Source organism: Zeugodacus cucurbitae, chromosome 4 (genome assembly GCF_028554725.1).
Source record: "Zeugodacus cucurbitae isolate PBARC_wt_2022May chromosome 4, idZeuCucr1.2, whole genome shotgun sequence".
In the NCBI taxonomy this organism is placed as follows: Eukaryota; Metazoa; Arthropoda; class Insecta; order Diptera; family Tephritidae; genus Zeugodacus; species Zeugodacus cucurbitae.
This window is the reverse complement of record NC_071669.1, coordinates 68,006,779-68,029,161: the sequence shown is the minus strand read 5'-3', so window position 1 is coordinate 68,029,161 and position 22,383 is coordinate 68,006,779. Positions and strand designations below refer to the sequence as shown.

The 22,383-nt window shown below is 38.8% G+C and overlaps 1 protein-coding gene across 3 annotated transcripts in view; it reads right to left on the bottom strand.

Moving 5' to 3' along the window:
• The window catches only part of LOC105215040 (protein bric-a-brac 1), a 188,746-nt gene that overhangs the window by 2,037 nt on the left and 164,326 nt on the right, over window positions 1-22,383 (bottom strand). For 2 of the 3 annotated variants that reach the window (XM_054229192.1, XM_054229194.1), the window contains exons 2-3: window positions 571-631; window positions 42-466 (exon numbers count right to left, since the gene is read on the bottom strand). In XM_054229192.1, the coding sequence (XP_054085167.1) occupies window positions 42-466; window positions 571-631 (486 nt within the window). The remainder of the gene's footprint in view (window positions 1-41; window positions 467-570; window positions 632-22,383) is intronic. The other variant, XM_054229193.1, reaches the window with a different exon arrangement.

Here is a 22,383-nt window from a genome sequence, read left to right as displayed (position 1 = left end):
TGTGAATAAACCAGCAAAATTGAATTATGTACGACACTTACCGAGTGCCGACCATAGGGTAAATGTGGCACTATACTATCATCCTTGAGATCTTTTGCGTCGCGGAAGACAACTGTCTTAATGACACCCTTAATGTGTTCATCCGGCCAAATGCCCAGCAATATGCGTTGCGGACGACCACGACCCTTTGGGCGCAGATCAGGTCCCCCGTCAATGGAAGGGCCAAGCATATTATGCACACGATTCGCATACAATACGAATGTTGGATAGGGTATATCGTATTTGCGTGCCGCCTGCGATAATGAGAGTCCCTCCTTGAGTACGCTAAAAATTGCCTCGGCCATTGTTTCGGGACGCCACGATTTGAGTGGGCCTCGTTCGCGGAAGCGCAGGTGATGCATGAGACTTTGATTTGTGTTCCAACATTTCTGCCACATGGATTGCAATTGATATTGATAGCTGTCTGCTGGAAAAAATACAAAAAGTAATGCCCAGACGGTTATATCTCAAGAGATTGTCAGAAATCTAATGAATATTTAAATATAAAATTTCAGATACTAGTATACAAACCTGCAATTGTTGAAGAGCTTGATGGGCCCATCCAAGCATGTGAATTCTCCAGCATTTTGGCCTGCAAGAACAGAAAGAATTTGTATTAGTTTGGTCTAACAATATTGAAATTTGGAAAAATAATGGCAAAAAGGGTTTCTAAACTTATGGAAAATTAAGTTGTCTTTTAAGGTTAAGACTGACGGCAAGACTAATGTCCTCAGCATACTTTGTAAAATATGAAAATAAATCTTCTCCGATCTGCTGACTATAGAAGCAGAGAATCACAATGAAATTATGATGAATCCGAATCCCAGACCAAGACGTCGGACTTCATGTTCCATTAGCCGATTAGGAAGAAGTTCGAAAAGCAATAGTAAATCTGATGGTTTTGTAGAATTACTAGATGGTTTACTACAAAGGGCTTCTGAGTATAGGTAAATAAATAATATTTGTAATATTACATTTGGAAGAAATTAAGATGTCTTTTAGGACAGACCAATATCCAGAACATACTTTTCAATTACGGAACGAAATCTTCTCCATCATGTTGACTGCAGACAGTAGAGAATTCCAAGGAGAACACGATAACACCGAAGAGTAATAATTTTTTTTTGGGGGGTCAGCGCTATTGGAGTTATAGAACCAAAGTTATAGGTCTTTATCGATCGCTCTTACTGACTTAAAGGTGAGCATGATTTCTCGAAAGCCACTTTACCGATAGTTTTGAAATTTTTAGATGTTGTTTTTATATTAACAATGACTAGTTCGTGAACAAAGGAAATTGAATTTGGAAAAAAAAATTAATATTTTGGTTGGAAAATTAAATTTTGAGAATATCAATTTTGAATTTTTGAAAAAGTGTACTCAATTTTCGTTTATAATTTTTTGTAATGGTTTTAAGAAATGATGACCAGTGTTTTACAATAGTGACCACAATGGATCGGAATAGTTTCAAACTCTGCAGTTCAGGAAGTATATATGCGATGAAAGAACATTTCATAGGTTAGATTAGGTTTGCAGGCAGATCTCTGCAAAAAAAAAAACAGAAAATCTCACTTAGACAGCTGGCGCGTTCCATTGTGATACCAATAAAACTCCCTATGATTCAGCAAAACGCTTGGAATCCGTTACAAATTTCTTAAGACGGCTAATGTCGATTCTAGCTAATTCGCTAGGATCGCCGAAAAAGGGCCTTCTGAGGTGTTTCTACCTCAGTCTGGCAAAAGCTGGGCAATGAAGAAGGAAATGCTCCATACAGCTTTGGCAACTTGCATCTGCCACGATCCTAAGTACAGTAAGTACACCAATGATCGCGCTGAGATGGACCTTGTCCAGAGAAAGCAGTTGAAAGGACCGCTTATGCTCCACAGAGGGCCAAAAGGACCTGGCCACTGCACAAGTACTGGTAGTTGGCCAGCGTTTGACGAGCTCAAGCGTAGTCGGCATGTCCAGCGCTCTTGCGCAGGTGGACCATGGACCACCAACGAGCTCCCATTCCGACGTCACTGTAGCTAGGGTACCCTCTCTTGCCAGCGATCCCGCGGTGACCGGGTACCCACACTAGTCGGATTGCAAAATAGCTGGAGGCTATTGATAAGGATCTAAGACACTCCTTAACTAGCACAGAGCGTACCGTCATAGATTCCAATGCCAGTATTGCCGCTCTGCTGTCGGAGTGAATACATACCTCTATAAAAGAGGTCACCATACGGAGCAGTGCGTCGACTGCTACTTTGATAGCAGCGACCTCTGCTTGGAAGACACTACAGTGGTCTAGTAGCCTAAAGCTGGTGTTGATAGAGAGCTTTCTGCAGAAAACTTCCCCTCCCACCTTTCCCCTTAGCTTCGATCCATCTGTGAAAAAGCTGACTACACTTCTCCTCCATTGACTTCTCTATTTCAACATATCCCTCGTAGGTATGTGCGCAGAGAAGAAACCTCTGGGGGACGGTTCCGCGGTGCAATTGTGAAGTAGTTCATAGGTTGTTTGAGATATAAATATAATAATAATCCATAATCCATAAATTAGGATTGAATAATATATTGTGAGACTCCTTGTTCCATATCTCAAGTACTCGTGTATCATAAATTATTTAGTGAAAGTCGTGAGAACTCTTAACGCTTTGGAGCATGAATTCTGAATAATAGGAAATCATGGGCTTGCTTACATTGTCTCAAATGAAGTTCATATTCAAGAGGCTTCTAAAAATGTTTATCAAAAATTATAAAATTAATTTTTTTATAAACTTTCCAGGCCTAATTTGATGGAAGCGAATTGGATAGGTGCCTGGAAAGTGTCTATATTTCAGGAAAACATTTTTTTTTGTAGAAACATGGTATCTTTTATACAACAAGTCGCTGACCTATGAAAGCACCCTCTCCTCATCCTGTAGATACTCGTACATACATAAATACAAGCATGCAAGCAATCATTATTGCCAGTAGAGATGTGCGCGCTGCTTTTGCATTGTCACACTTTTTCAACATTCATTGACTTGTTAAAATCGACCTATATGCATACTTATGTAAGCAAGCAAATATAAGAGTATGTTAATAAACAAATACAGCAAATGTATGCGCTTTGAAAAAATCTGCTGAGTGTATGAGTGTGCGCCGACAAACCTTAACGAGTTACCCCAGTTGTTGGATAAAAAAAAATGCAGCAAAACAAATCACTGAGGTGCAACGCTCCCGCTCAAGCCATAAACTGCTTTGCAACCAAAGCAGGTGCTGCACCATATGACTGTATGTCTGTGTGTGTGTGTGAGAGAGTGTTTGTGCGCTCAAGTAGGCAACCAATGCACCGATATACATATACATACATATCAATGTAACAATGTGAATGACTGCAGTTCGCAATAAAGGATTCTCAAGTTTTAACTAAATCGACTAATTGCATAACAAAGTAACATTTTACACAAGTGTAGGGGGGAGGGGTTTTCAATATATTCCACTTTCGAGTGGCTAAAGCCAATGGGGATGGCAGAATAATTTGCAATTTCACTTAAACATTTTCGCATAAAAAATACTCTGCGCTTGTAAAAGGAAAACTTTTGTAGTTGAACAATTAAGCCAGGCACTGCCACTGCAGCTGTATATATGTATGTGTGTTCAATTGTTTTTATTGTTTTTGCAATTGGCACATATATTTACATATGCATGATTATGACGTCTCGTGTTACGCCCCCATCACTTATGTGCCGTAATATGCAATTGTTACCACAGTCGAAATGGCATAGCGGAAGTAATGGGCAGAAAAAAAAGCGACAGCAAGTAGAAGAAGAAGCATGTAGCAGTGATATAGCGTGGCAAATGTGTAGAAGTGGCCGCAGTCGACACACAGTGGCAGGCATAGTTCAAGAAGTCATCGAGAGCTGGCACCTCTTCAAAGGCTATTTACATATTAGCAAATAAAATTGGTGCTTGCACACACATACACACATACACACGCTCACATATTTGTAAAAGTAGTGTTTGTGGTTGCATGCAATAATTATTACAAATACATAGATTAGTGTTAGCGATTGTCTGCTGAATATTTCCGCAAAGCTAACTTGCTTTGAATATTACTAGAACACACACACACACACACATTAACATCAGTAAATGCCATGCGAGCATGCTTTTAAGCATTTTTAACACACGATGACAAAGTTGTAAGGCAATACAACAACAACAGCAACAACACAGTGAGTTTGAATTCACTGCATTTTAAATAATTGCTTCATTATGCTATTTCGCCACAGTGCCAGCGCTTTGTTAGCATATAATGGAATAAATCTATTTTTATCTATATTTGTATGGAGTGCATGTGCTTTGTTGGAAACGAAAGAAACGACAAAAAAATAAATTACTCATACGCCTAGTGGGCACTTAAGAGCGAAAAAAAATGTAGAAAGCGGAAGTTGGAAGTCGCTTTTGTGTTATGCAGGTGAATTTGTTTAATGTCTGCTGTATAATAAAGCTAAATTAAGAAGGAAAATAATTTTTAATTTTTTAGCAAACTTTTCCAATATATTAATATTATATATATTTAATATAATATTTATTTGTCCAAAAACAGTTAATTTTGAATTCACTGTACTTTTTTAACCGTTATTACAAATATAAAAAAAATTATATTATTTTTTTTTCAGAACAGGTGGCAACACCATAAAATAAAATTTTTGCAAAAATGTTTTTAAGTTGTTTTTAGTATTCATATTTCATCTATATATGTATATATATTTTTTTAAATTGCTACTTATTAGAAATCAAATATGGGTGGCATCACAATTTAATACAATCATTTGTAAACATTTCATATTGCACATCTAATGGTTAGAAGAGGTTGTTATTGCACATCGATAAAGACCTGGCTTCGCTCTTTAAAGTACAAACATATTTCAAAAACAACAAAAGTTAGTAAAGGGTAATCCATTTCAAGTTTCCTTACTTTTTTAAAGAAAAACACAGAAAATTCCAATTTAATGGGCAAGGTTTAATATCATTCGAAAGAACATTCTTTGGCATTTATTATCTCTTTCAAATTTTGGCTACGTCTCAGATAGTCCATCCGTTGAGTCCAATTTTCGATGACAGGATCGAGCATTTCGACCGGTAATTGGCGAATGACACGTGTTATTTTTGCTCCAAGGCATGCTTCGAAGCGTGATTGTCCGCATAGAGTGTAGACTTTACATATCCCCACAGGAAAAAGTCTAACGGTTCGATTTGTGGTCAATCGACCGGCCCAAAACGTGATATTATTTCCTTACCAAAGTGTTCTCTCAATAAATCCATTGATTGATGCGGTGTATGGGAAAGTGGCGTCGTCTTGTTTAAACCAAATGTTGCCGAGATCTCGAGCTTCAATTTCAGGTTTCAAATAGTCGGTTATAATAGCGTGTTCGCCATTGTCCGTTACGTTCACACTGACAACATTTTTGAAGAAATATGGATCGACGATTTCACCGGCCCACAAACCACACCAAACTGTTGTTTTTTTCTGGATGAAATGGCAGCTCTTGAATCTCTGGTTGCTCTTCGTCCCAAATACGACAATTTTGCTTATTTACATACCCATAGAGCCAGAAATGGGCTTCATTGATGAACAGAATTTGGCTCGAAAACATCGGATATTCTTGGATTTTTTCAAGAGCCTATAGAGCGATGGGATGCCGCTTGGGAAGGTTGAGTAGCTTTAGTTCTTGTACAAATTGTATTTTTTACAATTTCAATTTAAGATCTCGACGTAAAATGCGCCAAGTCGTACTATACTCTAGTCCGAGTTGCTGCGAAAGGCGCCAAATCCATGGTCTTCGTGTACACTCTCAGCTACAGGTGCCTATATTTTTGTCACTGCATGCTGGACGTGGTCTATTTGGTTGGATATTATCTAATGTTGAGTCTCAAGAAGGGTGATGGGCCATATATTGAGCGAAGCTCGTGAAATACATTCTTTACAGAATGTGAATATTCGTAATAAAGTTGAACAATTTGTTAACGTTATTCAGGCGTAAGTCTATGATAAAGTTAAGTACAATTTTCCAGATGATTCGAAAGAGTATAAGCTTAGCAGAAAGGTTTGTAAGTGTGCCCTTCATATATGTATAGCGAGTGATAATAATGAGTAAATTCGACCAAAATTATACAAAAGTTATTGAAGAGTAACTAAACCAAAAAATAGTGAATTTAATAAAATATATTTATTTGAGTTTGCACAAAATTATTAACACAAATGTCAAAATATCTCAATGCCAAAATATAAAATATATATATATGTATACATTTCCGTTATTCGCTAAGATTTCGATCGAAACTACTCGATACCTGCTATAATTTGCCATTTACTTGAAGTTTAATATGCCGCTGTAATTAATTTAAGTTATGCTTATTACGCTAAGTATACGGCTATATAATCGATGTATGATTGTCTAAACACACACACACACACACACAGACTGCAAATTAGTATATACATAGGTAAGTGTGCGATTTTGGTGTAGAGCACATTGTAATTAGTAACATAAAGCACACCGCATTCAAACCTGCTGATTACATATCATTATATATTATACTATTTGACCAAATTAACAATAGCACAAACCGTGAAACCATGAGCAACAACAAAAGCACACATACATAGATATGAACGCGGTCATAACTGTATAACGCTGATAATATGTTGAAGGAGACTAAGTACATTTAAGTTAGTGGAGTTAAAGTGAACTATTTTGAACATTTTATACAGATTATTCAAGATATTTTAGCTTAGTTAGTAACTTAAAAGCGACAGCTTGAATTTATGCTGAGGCAGTTATGAAGAATATGCGCTGATCTTGATTGAGAATCAAAGTACCCAACTTAACTTAAGTTGACTTAAGCTATTCTAACTTATTAGCACAGATATATGTAGGTGTTATGAGTTATATGAATATATAAGTGAGTGAGTTAGATCAATTAATCAACATAGCTACAACTACAACTACACATCAATATTTCTGGAATATATGGCGGTAAAGTTGAATTATGGAATCCAGCAAGAAATGTGTACCATAGAAAATATTCCGATGTCTCCAGATGGTATTATATATCACTTACAAGTATAAGGAGCTCGTTTGAAAATATTTTCTCACACTAAAAATATCCAGAACTTAGTTTTAATGCAAGTTACTAACTTTTTTGGTATTGCGGCCCATTACAACCCTCGTACCACCTGATCCGCTCCTGTGCGATTGATTAGTTAACATGTCTCAGCGTTCAAAGACACACGAAACTATAATATTTACATCTGTTCGGCTGTGCTCCGCCGCAGTTGTTGGACATTGTAGTTGTTGCTGCGCGAAATTACAAACATACACACACACACATACACACCTAGAGGTATAGAGATATAGAGTACATACTTAATGTCACACCTAATGCCAAATGTGTGTGTGCGGCCTACTAGGGAAGCGCATATAAATAATGCAATGTGCGGCGTTGTGGCGATCCCCAAACCGTTAGGAAATCCAGTCGAAGTGGTCACTTTTACGGCGCAGACAGTGACAACGACGAGGCTTGGCTGCTGATGCGAGCTTTGGCTTTATACTTGCAATTATATTCATCGGTATGTATGTGTGAATGTGTGTGTTGGTCAATTGCAACGGCGGAGTTTACGTTGAGACACAAGTACAACGTATTGTTGTTGTTGCTGTTGTTCTACGGATTTTATAATAATGCTCGCCGTCAGCATTAACCGACGAGCCGTTCAATATTCTGCTGTTGTTGTTGTTGCTGCTTTTGCTGCTGTCAAAGTGTCTGTTGCGGACCCGCCGCAGTTAATTCGCGAGGTGCAACACTAAAATAATAACAACAGCAACAACAACAACTGCAACTGCAACTATGCCAAATATGACTCACGGCCTGACCACCAATCGAAGAGACGAAATTAAGTGAAATGCTGGCAACGCCACCAATACCAGCACCACCACCGCCACCGTCACCACCAACGCACTCACACCAGCCACACCAACATCTGCATCGTCATCGTCATCGTCACCGTTGCCACAGCAATGACGGCAGCAGTTGCCATCGCGGCGACATTGTTCGCCAATGCAGCTCGGTCTGGGTCTCGGTCTCTATCAGCGCGTGTGGCGTTATAAATGATGTACTAGCTGGCGGTAACGGCTGATGAATCGAACGGGTGGGTGAGTGTGAGTGAAGGGGGGCGCGTGTGGCAAGTAAGGCTCAAAGGCAGTGAATGCAGTGGACAATGTCGGCGCGTGGGGTGTGAGCATGGCAAAATGCAGTTGCGTGCATTGTTAATAACCAGTGGCGGCTAAGCAGCCGAGAACAACAGCAACAACAACAACAACAATAATAATGATAACAACAAGTGCAACAGAAATTGCTACAAACTGCCAGCGGCCAGCTAACCTGTGCCGAATCGATCAGCGTATAAAGTTATAGCCGACATATTGTACACATACACCTGTACAACAACAACAACAACAACAACAAAGCACGTAAATATTTGAGTGCAGTTTAGTTGTGAAGCAGTGTGAGAGCAATGCTTTAGCTGCTGCTCAAACGTCGCACACTTGCTGAGTAACTAACGGCATTGCATACATACATACATACATGTGCCTGTGTGTGTGTTGTCTGCTTAGTTAATGTCCGTGCTTTGTGCGCTCAACTTGGTTGCAGCATTTGCCATTGCCATTGCATATTCGGTGAATTTTAGATTGACATTAGTTGGTCGCGTTGTTGCTTCGAACGGGTGTAGATGCCCAGCAGCAGGGCCCCCCGTTACAAGCATATACACTTACAGCTATGTACATATGTATGTGTGTGTGTGTGTGTGTGCTTTTGGTACTCTCTGTGACGCTGTGTGGATTCACGTGATTTATATAGTTCGGTTGGTGGGGCGGGCGCGCGTTTGTACTTAGTGTGTCGGCTATGCCTTAGCCGGACCAACGCTGTTTAAATAATAAAATCAAATTCAATCAATCAATCGCAAATTAACAAATTGACAATTGCCGAGAAATCGATCAATTTACATAATTCAGTTACGTACACATGCATACGAGTAAATATGTATGTACTAACATACATAAATGCAGGCGTTCTTCAGTTCATCTGCATGGGTGTGTGTGTGTGTGTTTAGTAGCTGAAACGGCCAAACTTTGGCCAGCGGAAGTGCCGTGCTCATCCGTTGTGCGGCAGTTGGGAGAGCGGCGCAAATACTCGTGCGCTTCATGTTGTTAAGAATATGTGGAAGATAGCGTATGGCTCACATGTGTCGTTGAATTGGCTAGAAGCATGGCTGTTTTCAGCTTCATTTTTAACTTTTTGGACATTTGACAATTTTTTTTTCAATTTAGGATTGCCATTTGTACATGTACCGATAATTATTACTAAAAATTTCGTAAAATATTGTATAACGTTGACTAAAGCCGGTAAAATATTGGAGTCGTAATCAAAGCTATGATCCACAACATATCTTCAAAATATATTAAAATTTCAAATCTACTGAATACTCGAAACGAATGTTTGTAAAAATAGAATTCTTGGTATGAGCGAATCCTCTGCTATTCCAATTGCCGCTTTCATTTGAAATAATCAGCAAACTTACATTAAGTTATAAGATAAGCCACTCGTTCTCTACTATCTAATTATAGTCTACTGTTCTAAAAATGTTCAAAAAATAACGGCAATTGTAAAATTTCAAAAAATTCACGGGTTTGGAGAGTCCAATTAGCAAAAAAATGTCTATAAATATAATAAATTTTTAATTATTAATATACTTGCCCCTAAAGTACGACCAAACTTTTGGCTATTTCATTGCTGTAGCATACGTTTCGTTTGTTAAAAGCTCACGCTCCGTTGCTTGTTCGTGAATTCTTGGCCAAAAACAATACTGTAACTATGCAGACATGACTTGGTGTGACTTTTTCCTATTTCCAAAAATAAAGAGAACCTTAAAGGTTAGGTGAAATCGCTGAAAGAGCTAAAGATTATTCCAAAAAATCGAGTTTTAGAAGTGTTTCGACGATTGGAAGAAGTACAACGGGGCAATTTTAAAGGTGACAAATTAATTATTAATCGAAACGAAATCTAGTACGAATATATCTTACACACATACACACCTACATCGCGAACTCTTAGTAGAAAGATCTATAGTCAATATCCGAAAATAACCAAACATAACATAACAACATACATATACACATACATATACACATACATATTCGTCATAAAGTCCACTATAATATCGAAAATCGTTATAGATTATATGTATTAGGACTGACTTTGCTTCCGCCGTTTTTTTGTCATTTTAAGGCTTTTTTTCACTTAGGACAGCCTCCGAAAACATTCGATGAGCCTCAGTCGCACTTTTCTTGGAATTAAAAAAGAAAAGCAAAATTTCCCGCAAATATCGAGAAGTGACAGTGTTCAGTTGAGAATAAGTTTGGGATGCAAACAGATCTCTACAAATATTTTGTTGTGTTAAAGTTGAGTCAAATATCCAAGATCGATATAAAACGACTTAATCGACCAGTGCTTGACCCTATAGACATCTATTGGAAAACGGCGGAAACAAAGTTGTAATATATGGGGGCTGCGGTAATTCCTTATATCTAAGATTATACATTGATTTCATTTTGCTAAGATATCCTACATATTCACAGATATATGCGGAATAAAGCCCAAAAATAAGTTTGAAAATACGTATATTAGGTACAGGAAGATTGACCCGATTTGGCATAGATACACATTAGTAGAGGGAGCACATCTCCTTTGAATTTATTTACAATATTTGAGAGATTTGATGATTTGATGATTTGATTTCCTCAGATTCGATATCTGGGGCCTTGAAAAGAAATTTTCCGATTTCGGTGATTTTTATACGGGCTAAGCTACACTAGAAATATAGTATTTCGGCAAAGTTTTGTTTCGATATCTTCAACGATGCTTAGCTTATAAATTGCTAAGTGAACGAATCAGTTTGGCTTCACAATTGCGGTATATGAAAGTAGGCATGGTTGTGAACCTATTTCTCGCATTTTTAGATCATATAAACCAGTGGATAAAGAAAATAACTTTAGAAAATTTGTTTGATATAGCTTTAGTAGTTTATGAGATATGTACAAAAAACTTAGTAGGGGCGGCGACACGACCACTTTCCCAAACAACCGTTAAGTGAACAAAACTAGTATTCTCTGTGCAAAATGATGCGAGAGTATAACAATATAATTTGTATGAACACACTGAGAATTGCTGACGAACCAATTGAGTAATGAAATATTCAAACTACAGTCTTTATTATGATGTAGATGATTTAGAAGAAAATATTATATCTGAAGATAAAGTAAATTTTATTATGAGTTTTCTCTGCAATTAAAAAAAAGTATGTATAGACCTTTTAAACATTTCCTGTAAGAATAACGGTAAACTATTAACGAATCATGGTAATCTGCACAGCAGATTATACATCGTATAGTCTTAACAAATCCTTGTTAGTATATACTATACCTTAAACAAGGTAATATAGCAGAAATCGGTATAAAGATTATTGACAATCATCATCTAGCTGAAAGAATCTTGCCTGCTATACCACCAACTGCTGTTTTCCCCTGAGCAGCAACAGGAAATGGGTGGCACCAAGTGCGATTATAAAAACACCGTTCGAACGCCTCCAACGAAATCGTTAAATTTACGCTTCACTTAAGCAAATAGAAAGCCATGTGAAAATTAAGGATTTTAAATTGTGGCCTTTAGCAGCCATGAGCAAGCATACACACAATCTCAACCGCATATGAGTTCGCACTCAGCGCTCAAGTGCAGCACTTCGCTGTCATTGTGTGCGTATAAGCAATAGTATTTCTTGAAAATAACCACTGCTATTTATTGAGGCGTTAAACCGCGGCAATTGAGTGTGAAAAAACCCTTTTTCTTTGACGGGGGTTAATGAAATTTGTCGTGCTCACAAGTACTCACATGAGTGTGTGTGTGTGTGTGTGTGTAACTGTCAATGCTGTGCTTTTTATGTCGGTCGGTCGGTGAGTTGTTGGGTCGGTCTGCCGTTCGTTAAGATTGCAACCACTTTGCGGTGTCGCCGAAGAGCACTTATGCGTGTGGACAACAACAAGTGGGTGCTAAAGTAACTGTATGTTTATGTGTATGTATGTGTGCTGCTGCGAGTGTTGGCTCGTGCCTGCTGACTTTCTTGATTGCATCCCCAAAAGCAGACTATGACATATTACATACATTCCTAAACGGTTTAGTGAGTTGAAGTGAAGCTTCAAATATACGCCAAATTTAATAAATTCACAGCTGGTGCTGCAATCAAACACACACACACTCACATACGTAGGTTTGCTTAAGCATTCGGCACAAAGTATTCGTTGAGGCGCAGCCGCCAAGTGTTGCGGAAATCGCAAATAACGTAAAATCTGCTCGAACGGAAATCATCGAAGTTAGAAAACCAAAAATTAATTAGCGTGAATATAAACACAGGCCTCGGATGAGAAACCCCCCTTTTGATGACGACCACGGCAAACGTATAAAGGACTATGATTTGAGGGCATGCACCTGGAATGTCCGGACTCTTAATTGGGAAGGTGCCTCTGCCCAGCTGGTTGATGTCCTCATACAACTAAAGGCTGACATCACCGCCGTCCAAGAAGTGCGATGGACGGGACAAGGACGGACGAAGGTGGGTCCTTGTGACATCTACTACAGCGGCCATATAAAGGAGCGCAAATTCGGTGTTGGATTTGTGGTGGGAGAGAGACTACGTCGCCGAGTCCTGGCATTCACCCCGGTGGATGAACGTCTTGCCACAATCCGCATCAAAGCGAGGTTCTTCAACATATCGCTGATTTGCGCCCACGCCCCAACGGAAGAGAAGGACGATGCGACCAAAGATGCTTTCTATGAGCGCCTAGAACGCATCTATGAGCGTTGCCCCCGCCACGATGTCAAAATCGTGCTTGGCGATTTTAACGCCAGGGTGGGTAAAGAAGGTGTCTTTGGCACAACAGTCGGAAAATTCAGCCTCCATGACGAAACATCGCCAAACGGCCTGAGGCTGATCGACTTCGCTGGGGCCCGAAATATGGTTGTCTGTAGTACCAGATTCCAGCATAAAAAAATTCATCAAGCAACGTGGCTGTCCCCTGATCGAAACACGCGCAATCAAATCGATCACGTTGTGATAGACGGAAGACATGTCTCCAGTGTTTTAGACGTGCGTACGCTCCGAGGACCAAACATTGACTCGGACCATTATCTAGTAGCAGCAAAGATACGCACTCGCCTCTGTGCAGCAAAGAACGCCCGTCAACAAACACAAGGAAGGTTCGACGTCGAAAAGCTGCAATCACAACCGACAGCCGAACGATTTTCTACTCGACTTGCACTCCTGCTCTCGGAGAGCACTCATCAGCATCTCGATATAAGGGAGCTGTGGAACGGCATCTCAAACTCATTGCATACCGCTGCAGCCGAAACAATTGGTCTCCGGCAACGCCAAAAAACCAGTTGGTACGATGAGAATTGTCGTTCCGCAGTGGAGAGAAAACAGACTGCCTACCTCGCAACGTTGCGATCGACCACAACACGTTCGGGGTGGGATAGATATCGAGAACTGAAGAGGGAAGCGAGACGCATTTGCAGACGTAAAAAGAAAGAGGCCGAAATGCGTGAGTATGAAAAGCTTGAAAAGCTGGCCGACATGGGTAATGCTCGAAAATTTTATGAAAAGATGAGGCGATTAACAGAAGGTTTCAAGACCGGAGCATTATCATGTAGGGACCGAGAAGGTAATCTGGTAACGGATGTCCAGAGCACACTGGGATTATGGAGGGAACACTTCTCCGACCTGCTCAATGGCAGTGAAAGTACAACACCAGGAGATGGCGAACCCGATTCCCCAATCGATGACGATGGAATAGATGTTCCATTACCCGACCATGAAGAAATTCGAATAGCAATTACCCGCTTGAAGAACAACAAAGCGGCGGGGGCCGATGGATTACCGGCCGAGCTATTCAAATACGGCGGCGAAGAACTGATAAGGTGCATGCATCAGCTTCTTTGTAGAATATGGTCGGAAGAAAGCATGCCTGACGATTGGAATCTTAGTGTGCTCTGCCCAATCCATAAGAAGGGAGACCCCACAATCTGCGCCAACTACCGTGGTATAAGTCTCCTCAATATCGCATATAAGGTTTTGTCGAGCGTATTGTGTGAAAGACTAAAGCCCACCGTCAACGAACTGATTGGACCTTATCAGTGTGGCTTTAGACCTGGAAAATCTACAATGGACCAGATATTCACCATGCGCCAAATCTTGGAAAAGACCCGAGAGAGAAGAATCGATACCCACCATCTTTTTATCGATTTTAAAGCTGCCTTCGATAGCACGAAAAGGAGCTGCCTTTATGCCGCGATGTCTGAATTTGGTATCCCTGCAAAACTAATACGGCTATGTAAGCTGACGTTGAGCAACACCAAAAGCTCCGTCAGGATCGGGAAGGACCTCTCCGAGCCGTTCGATACCAAACGAGGCTTCAGACAGGGTGACTCACTATCGTGCGACTTCTTCAATCTATTGCTGGAAAAAATAATACGAGCTGCAGAACTAAATAGAGAGGGTACAATCTTCTACAAGAGTGTACAGCTCCTGGCGTATGCCGATGATATTGATATCATCGGAAGCAACAACCGCGCCGTTTGTTCTGCGTTTTCCAGACTAGATAAAGAAGCGAAGCGTATGGGTCTGGTGGTGAATGAGGACAAGACGAAATATCTCCTGTCATCAAACAAACAGTCAGCGCACTCGCGTCTTGGCTCCCACGTCACTGTTGACAGTCATAACTTTGAAGTTGTAGATAATTTCGTTTATCTGGGAACCAGCATTAACAACACCAACAATGTCAGCCTTGAAATCCAACGCAGAATCACTCTTGCCAACAGGTGCTACTTTGGACTGAGTAGGCAATTGAAAAGCAAAGTCCTCTCTCGACGAACCAAAATCAAACTCTATAAGTCGCTCATTATTCCCGTCCTGATGTATGGCGCTGAAGCGTGGACGATGACAACATCCGATGAGACGACTCTTAGGGTTTTCGAGAGAAAGGTTTTGCGCAAGATTTATGGTCCTCTAAACATTGGCAACGGCGAATACCGCAGACGATGGAACGATGAGCTGTACGATTTATACGACGACATTGACATAGTTCAGCGAATAAAAAGACAGCGGCTACGCTGGCTAGGTCATGTTGTACGGATGGAAGAAAACACTCCAGCTCTGAAAGTATTCGATGCAGTACCCGCTGGAGGAAGCCGCGGAAGAGGACGACCTCCACTCCGGTGGAAAGACCAAGTGCAAAGTGACCTGGCTTCACTTGGTGTTTCCAGTTGGCGCCAAAAAGCAAAAAGGAGGAATGAGTGGCGCGCTCTGGTGGATTCGGCTATAATCGCTTAAAGCGGTTCCTACGCCAAATATATATATATATATATATTTGCAAAATGTTTAATACAACATAAGTGGGCGCTACAGCGCAACCTCACACACACACACACACACAAACGCACTCAAACACTTGCAGCCTCACTAAGTTGTTGTTTGTGTGTGTGTTGCTCAGATTGCGATAGGCCGTAGACTGCGAGGGTGCAACTTGCTGCTGTTGCATAGATTTACGAATATATCAATACAAATATACACTTACATACATACATACACACATACATACATACATAGAAAAGTGTTCTAACATTCAGTGTATTAGCAGCAACTACTGTAGTGATTAAATTTGATTTTCTATTGCGAAAAAAAAAAAATCAACAACTGCACCCCTCCAGGAGGCCGCACAAACACACAGTCAGCACATATATACATACATACAAGTGGAAAAAGCATTTCACATATCGACAGACAGTTGTACAGCAGCGCTCATATGAGCAACTCATATGAGCAATCATACACATGTAGTGAAAGGATATTGAAGCGCAGGATATTCATAGGCACACACACACACACACTCACTCGTGCATTTCTATGTTTCTAATCAGCGCTTGCAGCGTCGGCAACGTGCTGTTGTGTGCACACAATAAAATAAATAAAATTCTCAACTTTGCAAAATCTCTGCGCACTTGAAAAATAAATTACAACAACTTGCAATAAAATTACAACAAAACGATGTAGCACAACATGTATGTTGCATGTAGAAAATATTGTTGTTGCATGTCTTCGTATGTTTTAATATGAGTACTCGTATTTCATAGATTATTATTTTTTTTTTGCAACGGCTATAGAGTTTATTGATCTGGAATAAAGTCCTTAAAAAACACGGCGCAAGCTTTAGCGTGTAACGGCTCAAGTTATAGCAGTTGATGGCGGTTGTTGAGGCTCCGCGATAGAACTCTCGACATATTTTTATATAAAATTGTAGAATTTTTTAGAAGAGTTTTAATGCCAATGAGTGCATATGATATATGAAATCTGGGAGGATCTCAAGAGTGGTTCTTAGGAAATGTCTAAGATGGTTAAGTTTATGAAAATATTAGATGGTCAAACAGTGGGCAAGCCGGGATTGGCGGCCAGGAAGGTTTTGCTGTGTGTTTGGTGGAATTCGAAGGGAATCATCCACTATGAGCTGTTCCCATTGGGAGACGCTTAATTCTACCAACTACTGCGAACAACTGGACCGCTTGCAGCAGGAAATCGACCAGAAGCGCCCAGTGTTCCACCAGGACAACGCCAGACCACACACTTCGTTGATGACTCGTCAGAAGCTACGAGAGCTCGAATGGGAAGTTTTATCGCATCCACTACGAGGGCTGCTATATATGTATATTTCTGGCCTAATAATGAAAATAGGAATATTTATCAACGAAAATGGTTTTTATTGTTTTTCAAAATATACTCCATCAAGATTTATACACTTTTGCATGCGCTCAAACCAATTTTCGAAGCACTTTTTTTGAGCGATTGTCAAATTGTGAGGGATCCAACGAGAACAAACCTTTTTTACGGCCAGGTGTTCATGCAATATCGAATGTATGCTGGTGGGAGAAATGCATAGGCATGCCTCTATCTGAAGGTATGTTACATGACGGTCTTGCAATATCAGTTCACGTACGGCATCGATGTTTTCTGGCACAACGGCTGTTTTTGGACGACCTTCACGGAATTCTTTGAGTCTTTGAGCGAGCGTCGGCCACGATTGAATTCGTTGTACCAGTTTTTCACAGTGCTATAGGATGGTGCTTCATAGCCATACAAAGATTTTAGTTCTTCGATGCATTCTTGTCGCGATAATCCACGTCGAAAGTTGTGAAAAATGATCGCACGAAAATGTTCACGAGTTAATTCCATTTTTTGGCGGGGTTGCAACACTTAGTGTTGCCTAGGTCAGAAATATGTATAGCAGCCCTCGTATATTGCCCGGACATAGCGCCAAGTGATTACCACCTGTTCCTGTCCATGGCGAACGCCCTTGGTGGTGTAAAGTTGAACTCAAAAGAGCCTTGTGATAAGTGGCCCGAGTTCTTCGCAAATAAGGAGGGGGCTTCCTCGAGGGGGGGGGGGGGGTTTGTAGGTTGTATAATGACACTTTTTATAAAGCATGGAATAGAAGTGCTGCAATTGTTCAAACGTTAACATTCGTTTAAAAATTCGAAATCCGACTACTTATATATTTAATGTTTTTGATTTAAAACGTCTCCTGTTCATATGAAAAAATATATACTGTTGTGTACATTTAGGCGATTATTCGATGAAAATTGTAAATCCGAAAATTTTTATGTCGAATATTACAATGTTTAATTTTTTTTTGGAGAATTTTAAGATATATTATGGTTAATTGTAAGTTCAGAGAGCACGAGAGACGAGGTACATACGAAATTTTTGCACTCTAGTAGAGAACACTTGTTGGCTTTGTTAAGACTTGACTTTTTTAGAATACATACATACATTTGTTCATCATGAAAATATATTTATTATTATTGCAATTACAAATATAGATTTATTCATTTGTGAACATAATAAAACTTGTCTACAATAATCTAATTTTATATTTATCTTTTCCACGACTTAAAACTTTCAATTGTATTTCTAATATTGAATAAAAAGTGCAAGCTGAAACTAAATTTAATAATTTTAATGAAATTATATTTCTGCAAGACTCATCGAAGATTTATTACTCATCGAAGTTTATTTAAGTTGCATGCAACTTCCAATTGCTATTGAGTCTGTCTAACTCAAGCAGTTGTACGAAATATATATGTATGTGTAAATGTAAATAAATGTGAACGTTAACATGATGGAAATCATTATAAACAGGATGCAAGTAATTTCCTGTGTAATTTTATAATATTTCAAATATTTCTGTGTTATTGCAAATTTATTGGCAATTCCTTTCCTTATTGGTATACATATTACTATATATTTATGTATTTAAGTATTTAATATATTTATGTAAGGTTGGAAATTTGATCAAGAAAATTGAATGCGCAATTTGTAATAATAACACTATAAGGCAAAATCGACTTCTTTTCTGGGTATTGGACTAAACTAAATTTTTTCAGGAGATTGAGTTGTAATTGAAAAAACATTATTTTTCCCGGTTTTTTGAAGTTAGCCTTCAAAATTAAAATATTTGGATTCGAAGTTCGAAAAAAGGACTTTTTTAAGAAAGTATTATTAATTACAGAATTTAGTTACTAACAAGTAAGGAAAGGCTAAGTTCGGGTACAACCGAACATTTTACACTCTCGCAATTTATTGATATATTTTTATTAAGATAACACACAATTTGACCCAATTTGAAAATCCTATAATTAGGTATATGAGGTAGGGGAAGTTACACTATTAGAAGAAAAATATTTCATCTAAATTAAATTAAGATACCTGAGAGATTTACTGAAATTTTCGATGAAAAATTACCATGGGACACTGAATTTTTCATATTCGGTATTCGGGTCTTTGAAAAGTTATAGTCCGATTTCGACAATTTTTTCACAAGTGATGTCACAGATCATATACAGTATTTGTGTAAAGTTTTATTCCGCTATCTTCATTTGTTCCTTATGTATATATTATAAAGTGAAGGAATAAGATGGAGTTCAAAATTGAGTTACATGGGAAGTAGTGGTGGTTGTGAACCGATTTCATCCATTTTCCACACGTGTCATCAGGGCGATATGGTTTTTGACCCATAAGTGGGCGATGCCACGCCCATTTTCCATTTTGTAAAAAAATGTGAGTACAGCTCTCTTCTGCTATTTCTTCTGCAAAATTTAATGACTCTGACGTTTTTCGTTAGTTAGTTAACCCACTTCTAGTAATTTTCAACCTAACCTTTGTATGGGAGGTGGGCGTGGTTATTATCCGATTTCAACTATTTTCATGGTGTGTGGTGGGGTACGTAAGAGAACTGACCGCAGAAAGTTTGGTTTATATAGCTTTATTGGTTTGCGAGTTAAATACAAATAACCGATTTGTAGGCAGGGCCACGCCCACTTCCCCAAAAAAATTACATCCAATTATGCCCCGTCCTAGTGCGATCCTATGTTCCAAATTTTATTTCCATAGCTTTATTTATGGCTTAGTTATGACACTTTATGTGTTTTTGGTTTTCGTCATTTTGTGGGCGTGGCAATGGTCCGATTCCGCCCTTTCGAACTTAACCTTCTTATGGAGCAAAGGAATATTTGTGCCAAGTTTCGTCAAGATATCTTAATTTTTACTCAAGTTACAGCTTGCACAGACGGCCAGACGGACGGACGGGCAGACGTCCGAATTTCAAATACGTCACCCTACTCGTCACCCTGATCACTTTGGTATATATGGCTCTATATCTAACTCTTTTAGTTTTAGGTGTTACAAACAAACATGCCGGTCTAACTCCATGTGGCATCTCATGATTTGATCGGTATTCGTCATCAGAGGTCTTGCGCCGGCAGGCTTATCCATGGTGTCGTTTTTACACGCTCTGAATCGTCGAAACCATTCCTCCGCAGCTCGAAGAGATAGAGTACCATCCCCAAAAACACCATTAATCTATTATTTTTATAAGAATATCCCACAGAAACCTCATATTATATGAAAAATATTTTATTCATATTAAAAAACCTAAGCAAAATTCGCTTCTAATACACACTACGGGTCTATACCAGTGATATTAATGCTATTCGTGCGCATTCCCTCTCCTCTTCACCAACTATCTCTATTGGCATTTGTGGCAAAAGTTTACGCAATTTACGCCTGGTACGAGTCCTTTTTTCATTGGAAGTTTATAGGAAATTGGCGCAAAATCGCAATTATTTAGTTTTTGTTTTCGCAAAGTTGTTTGTTTATACTCTTTAACCGCTTTTTATTGCAATTTTTTATTTGTTTTCAATTTGTTTTTTCAAATGTGTATTTGCATATGCGATTCAATTTTTTTTCTAACCACTAAACGCATTGCGCAAAAGTTTAGTCATTGCTTGCGAGTATAACAAGAAACAATAAAAACTAAAACAAAAACAAAAAAACCGCAAGGAAATACCATTTTAATGCGATTTCAAACAAATTAGTGTAATGCAAAACGCATTCGTCGATACAAACAAAAATTAGAATGAAATGCATTTGAGTATTAAAAACACGCACACACACACATAAATACCCATATGAGCATACAATAACGGTACAAAGTGTTTACGACTATTGTAGGCCCTGGCTGTGTGCTGTTTGTTGGCGAAACTTTTTGCACGCAGATAAACGCACACGCTCGTGCACACACCAACAACAACAAAAACAGACACACACACACATTCGCTAACAATTTACATAATTCATTTTCGCTAATAAGGCGCGCAAAAGTTCGCTCAGTTTGAGGTCGCTGCGCAATGCCTCGCTAACAAGCCCAAAATGCCAGCAAAGCTTTCATAAACATTTTTACTATATTTTGTTATTGTTGTACCTAATGCAATTCGTTTTAGTTTTAGCGATAAACTTAAACTCCTATTAAAAATCAGCAAATCCTTGTAGGCAACTAAGCCACAACAACAAAGGCGATAAAGTATAAAGTCTAAAAACGTGCCTGCAACTAATAGCGAGGCAAACGCAACTTTAGCTGATAATAATAACAAGTCGTAATTGCAGTAAGCCGTCAAAATACTTCACATGCAATTCGACAGGCTCTCTGAAACGAAATTCCAAGTAAAACACTAATTTTGAGAGCCTTGGAAAAAGCGCATGTTATATGAAAGCATAGTTGTGTTAAGTGGGCAATTAGTGCTAGTAAAGAGTTCCAGCGATTTAGAAATTTAATTAGACGATTTTCTTATTATTTTGAAGAATAAATTTCCATTGCATTAAGGGGTACCCCTAACCCAAGGTTTTTCAGAAAATCATTTTTTTGTGTTTGCTTTTTTTTCAGTTTAAAAAAATTTTCTAAAAATGGCGTGGCAATAGACCGATTTTCGAAAGCAATCCAAGGAACATGTGTTCCAAGTTTCATTAAGATATCTCAATTTTTACTCAAGTTATCGCTTGCACGGACGGACGGACAGACATCCGGATTTCAACTCCACTCGTCATCCTGATCATTTATATATATATATAACCCCATATCTAACTCTTTTATTTCTTGGTGACACAAACAACCGTTATGTGAACAAAACTATAATACTCTGTGCAACAGGTTGCGAGAGTATAAAAATCGGAAAATGTTGGATCAGGCTCAGGATTAGCTATTTATAAAACTAATTTTTTTTCGACTATGTTTAGATTAATCTCAAATTCACTGACAGTCGTAGTCAAACCAATGCCATTAATATTTATACCCCAGTTGGCTAGCCATTCTTCAACAAATGTTAAGCGCTCCTCTAATAATCTTGATGCTCTGATGATGATGAATCATATAATATTTTTATACTCTCGCAATAAAAGTTGCTACGGGAGTATTATAGTTTTGTTCACACAACGGTTGTTTGTAACACCTAAAACTAAAAGAGTTAGATATAGAGTCATATATACCAAAGTGATCAGGGTGACGAGTAGATTTGAAATCCGGATGTCTGTCCGTCTGTGCAAGCTGTAATTTGAGTAAAAATTAAGATATTGACGAAACTTGGCACAAATATTCCTTGGCACCATAAGAAGATCAAGTTCGAAAATGGGCAGAATCGGACCATTGCCACGCCCACAAAATGGCGAAAACCAAAAACACATAAAGTGTCATAACTAAGCCATAAATGAAGATATAAATATAAAATTTGGAATAAAGGATCGCACTAGAAGGGGGCATATTTGGATGTAATTTTTTTTGGGAAGTGGGCGTGGCCCCGCCCACAAATCGGTTATTTGTATTTAAC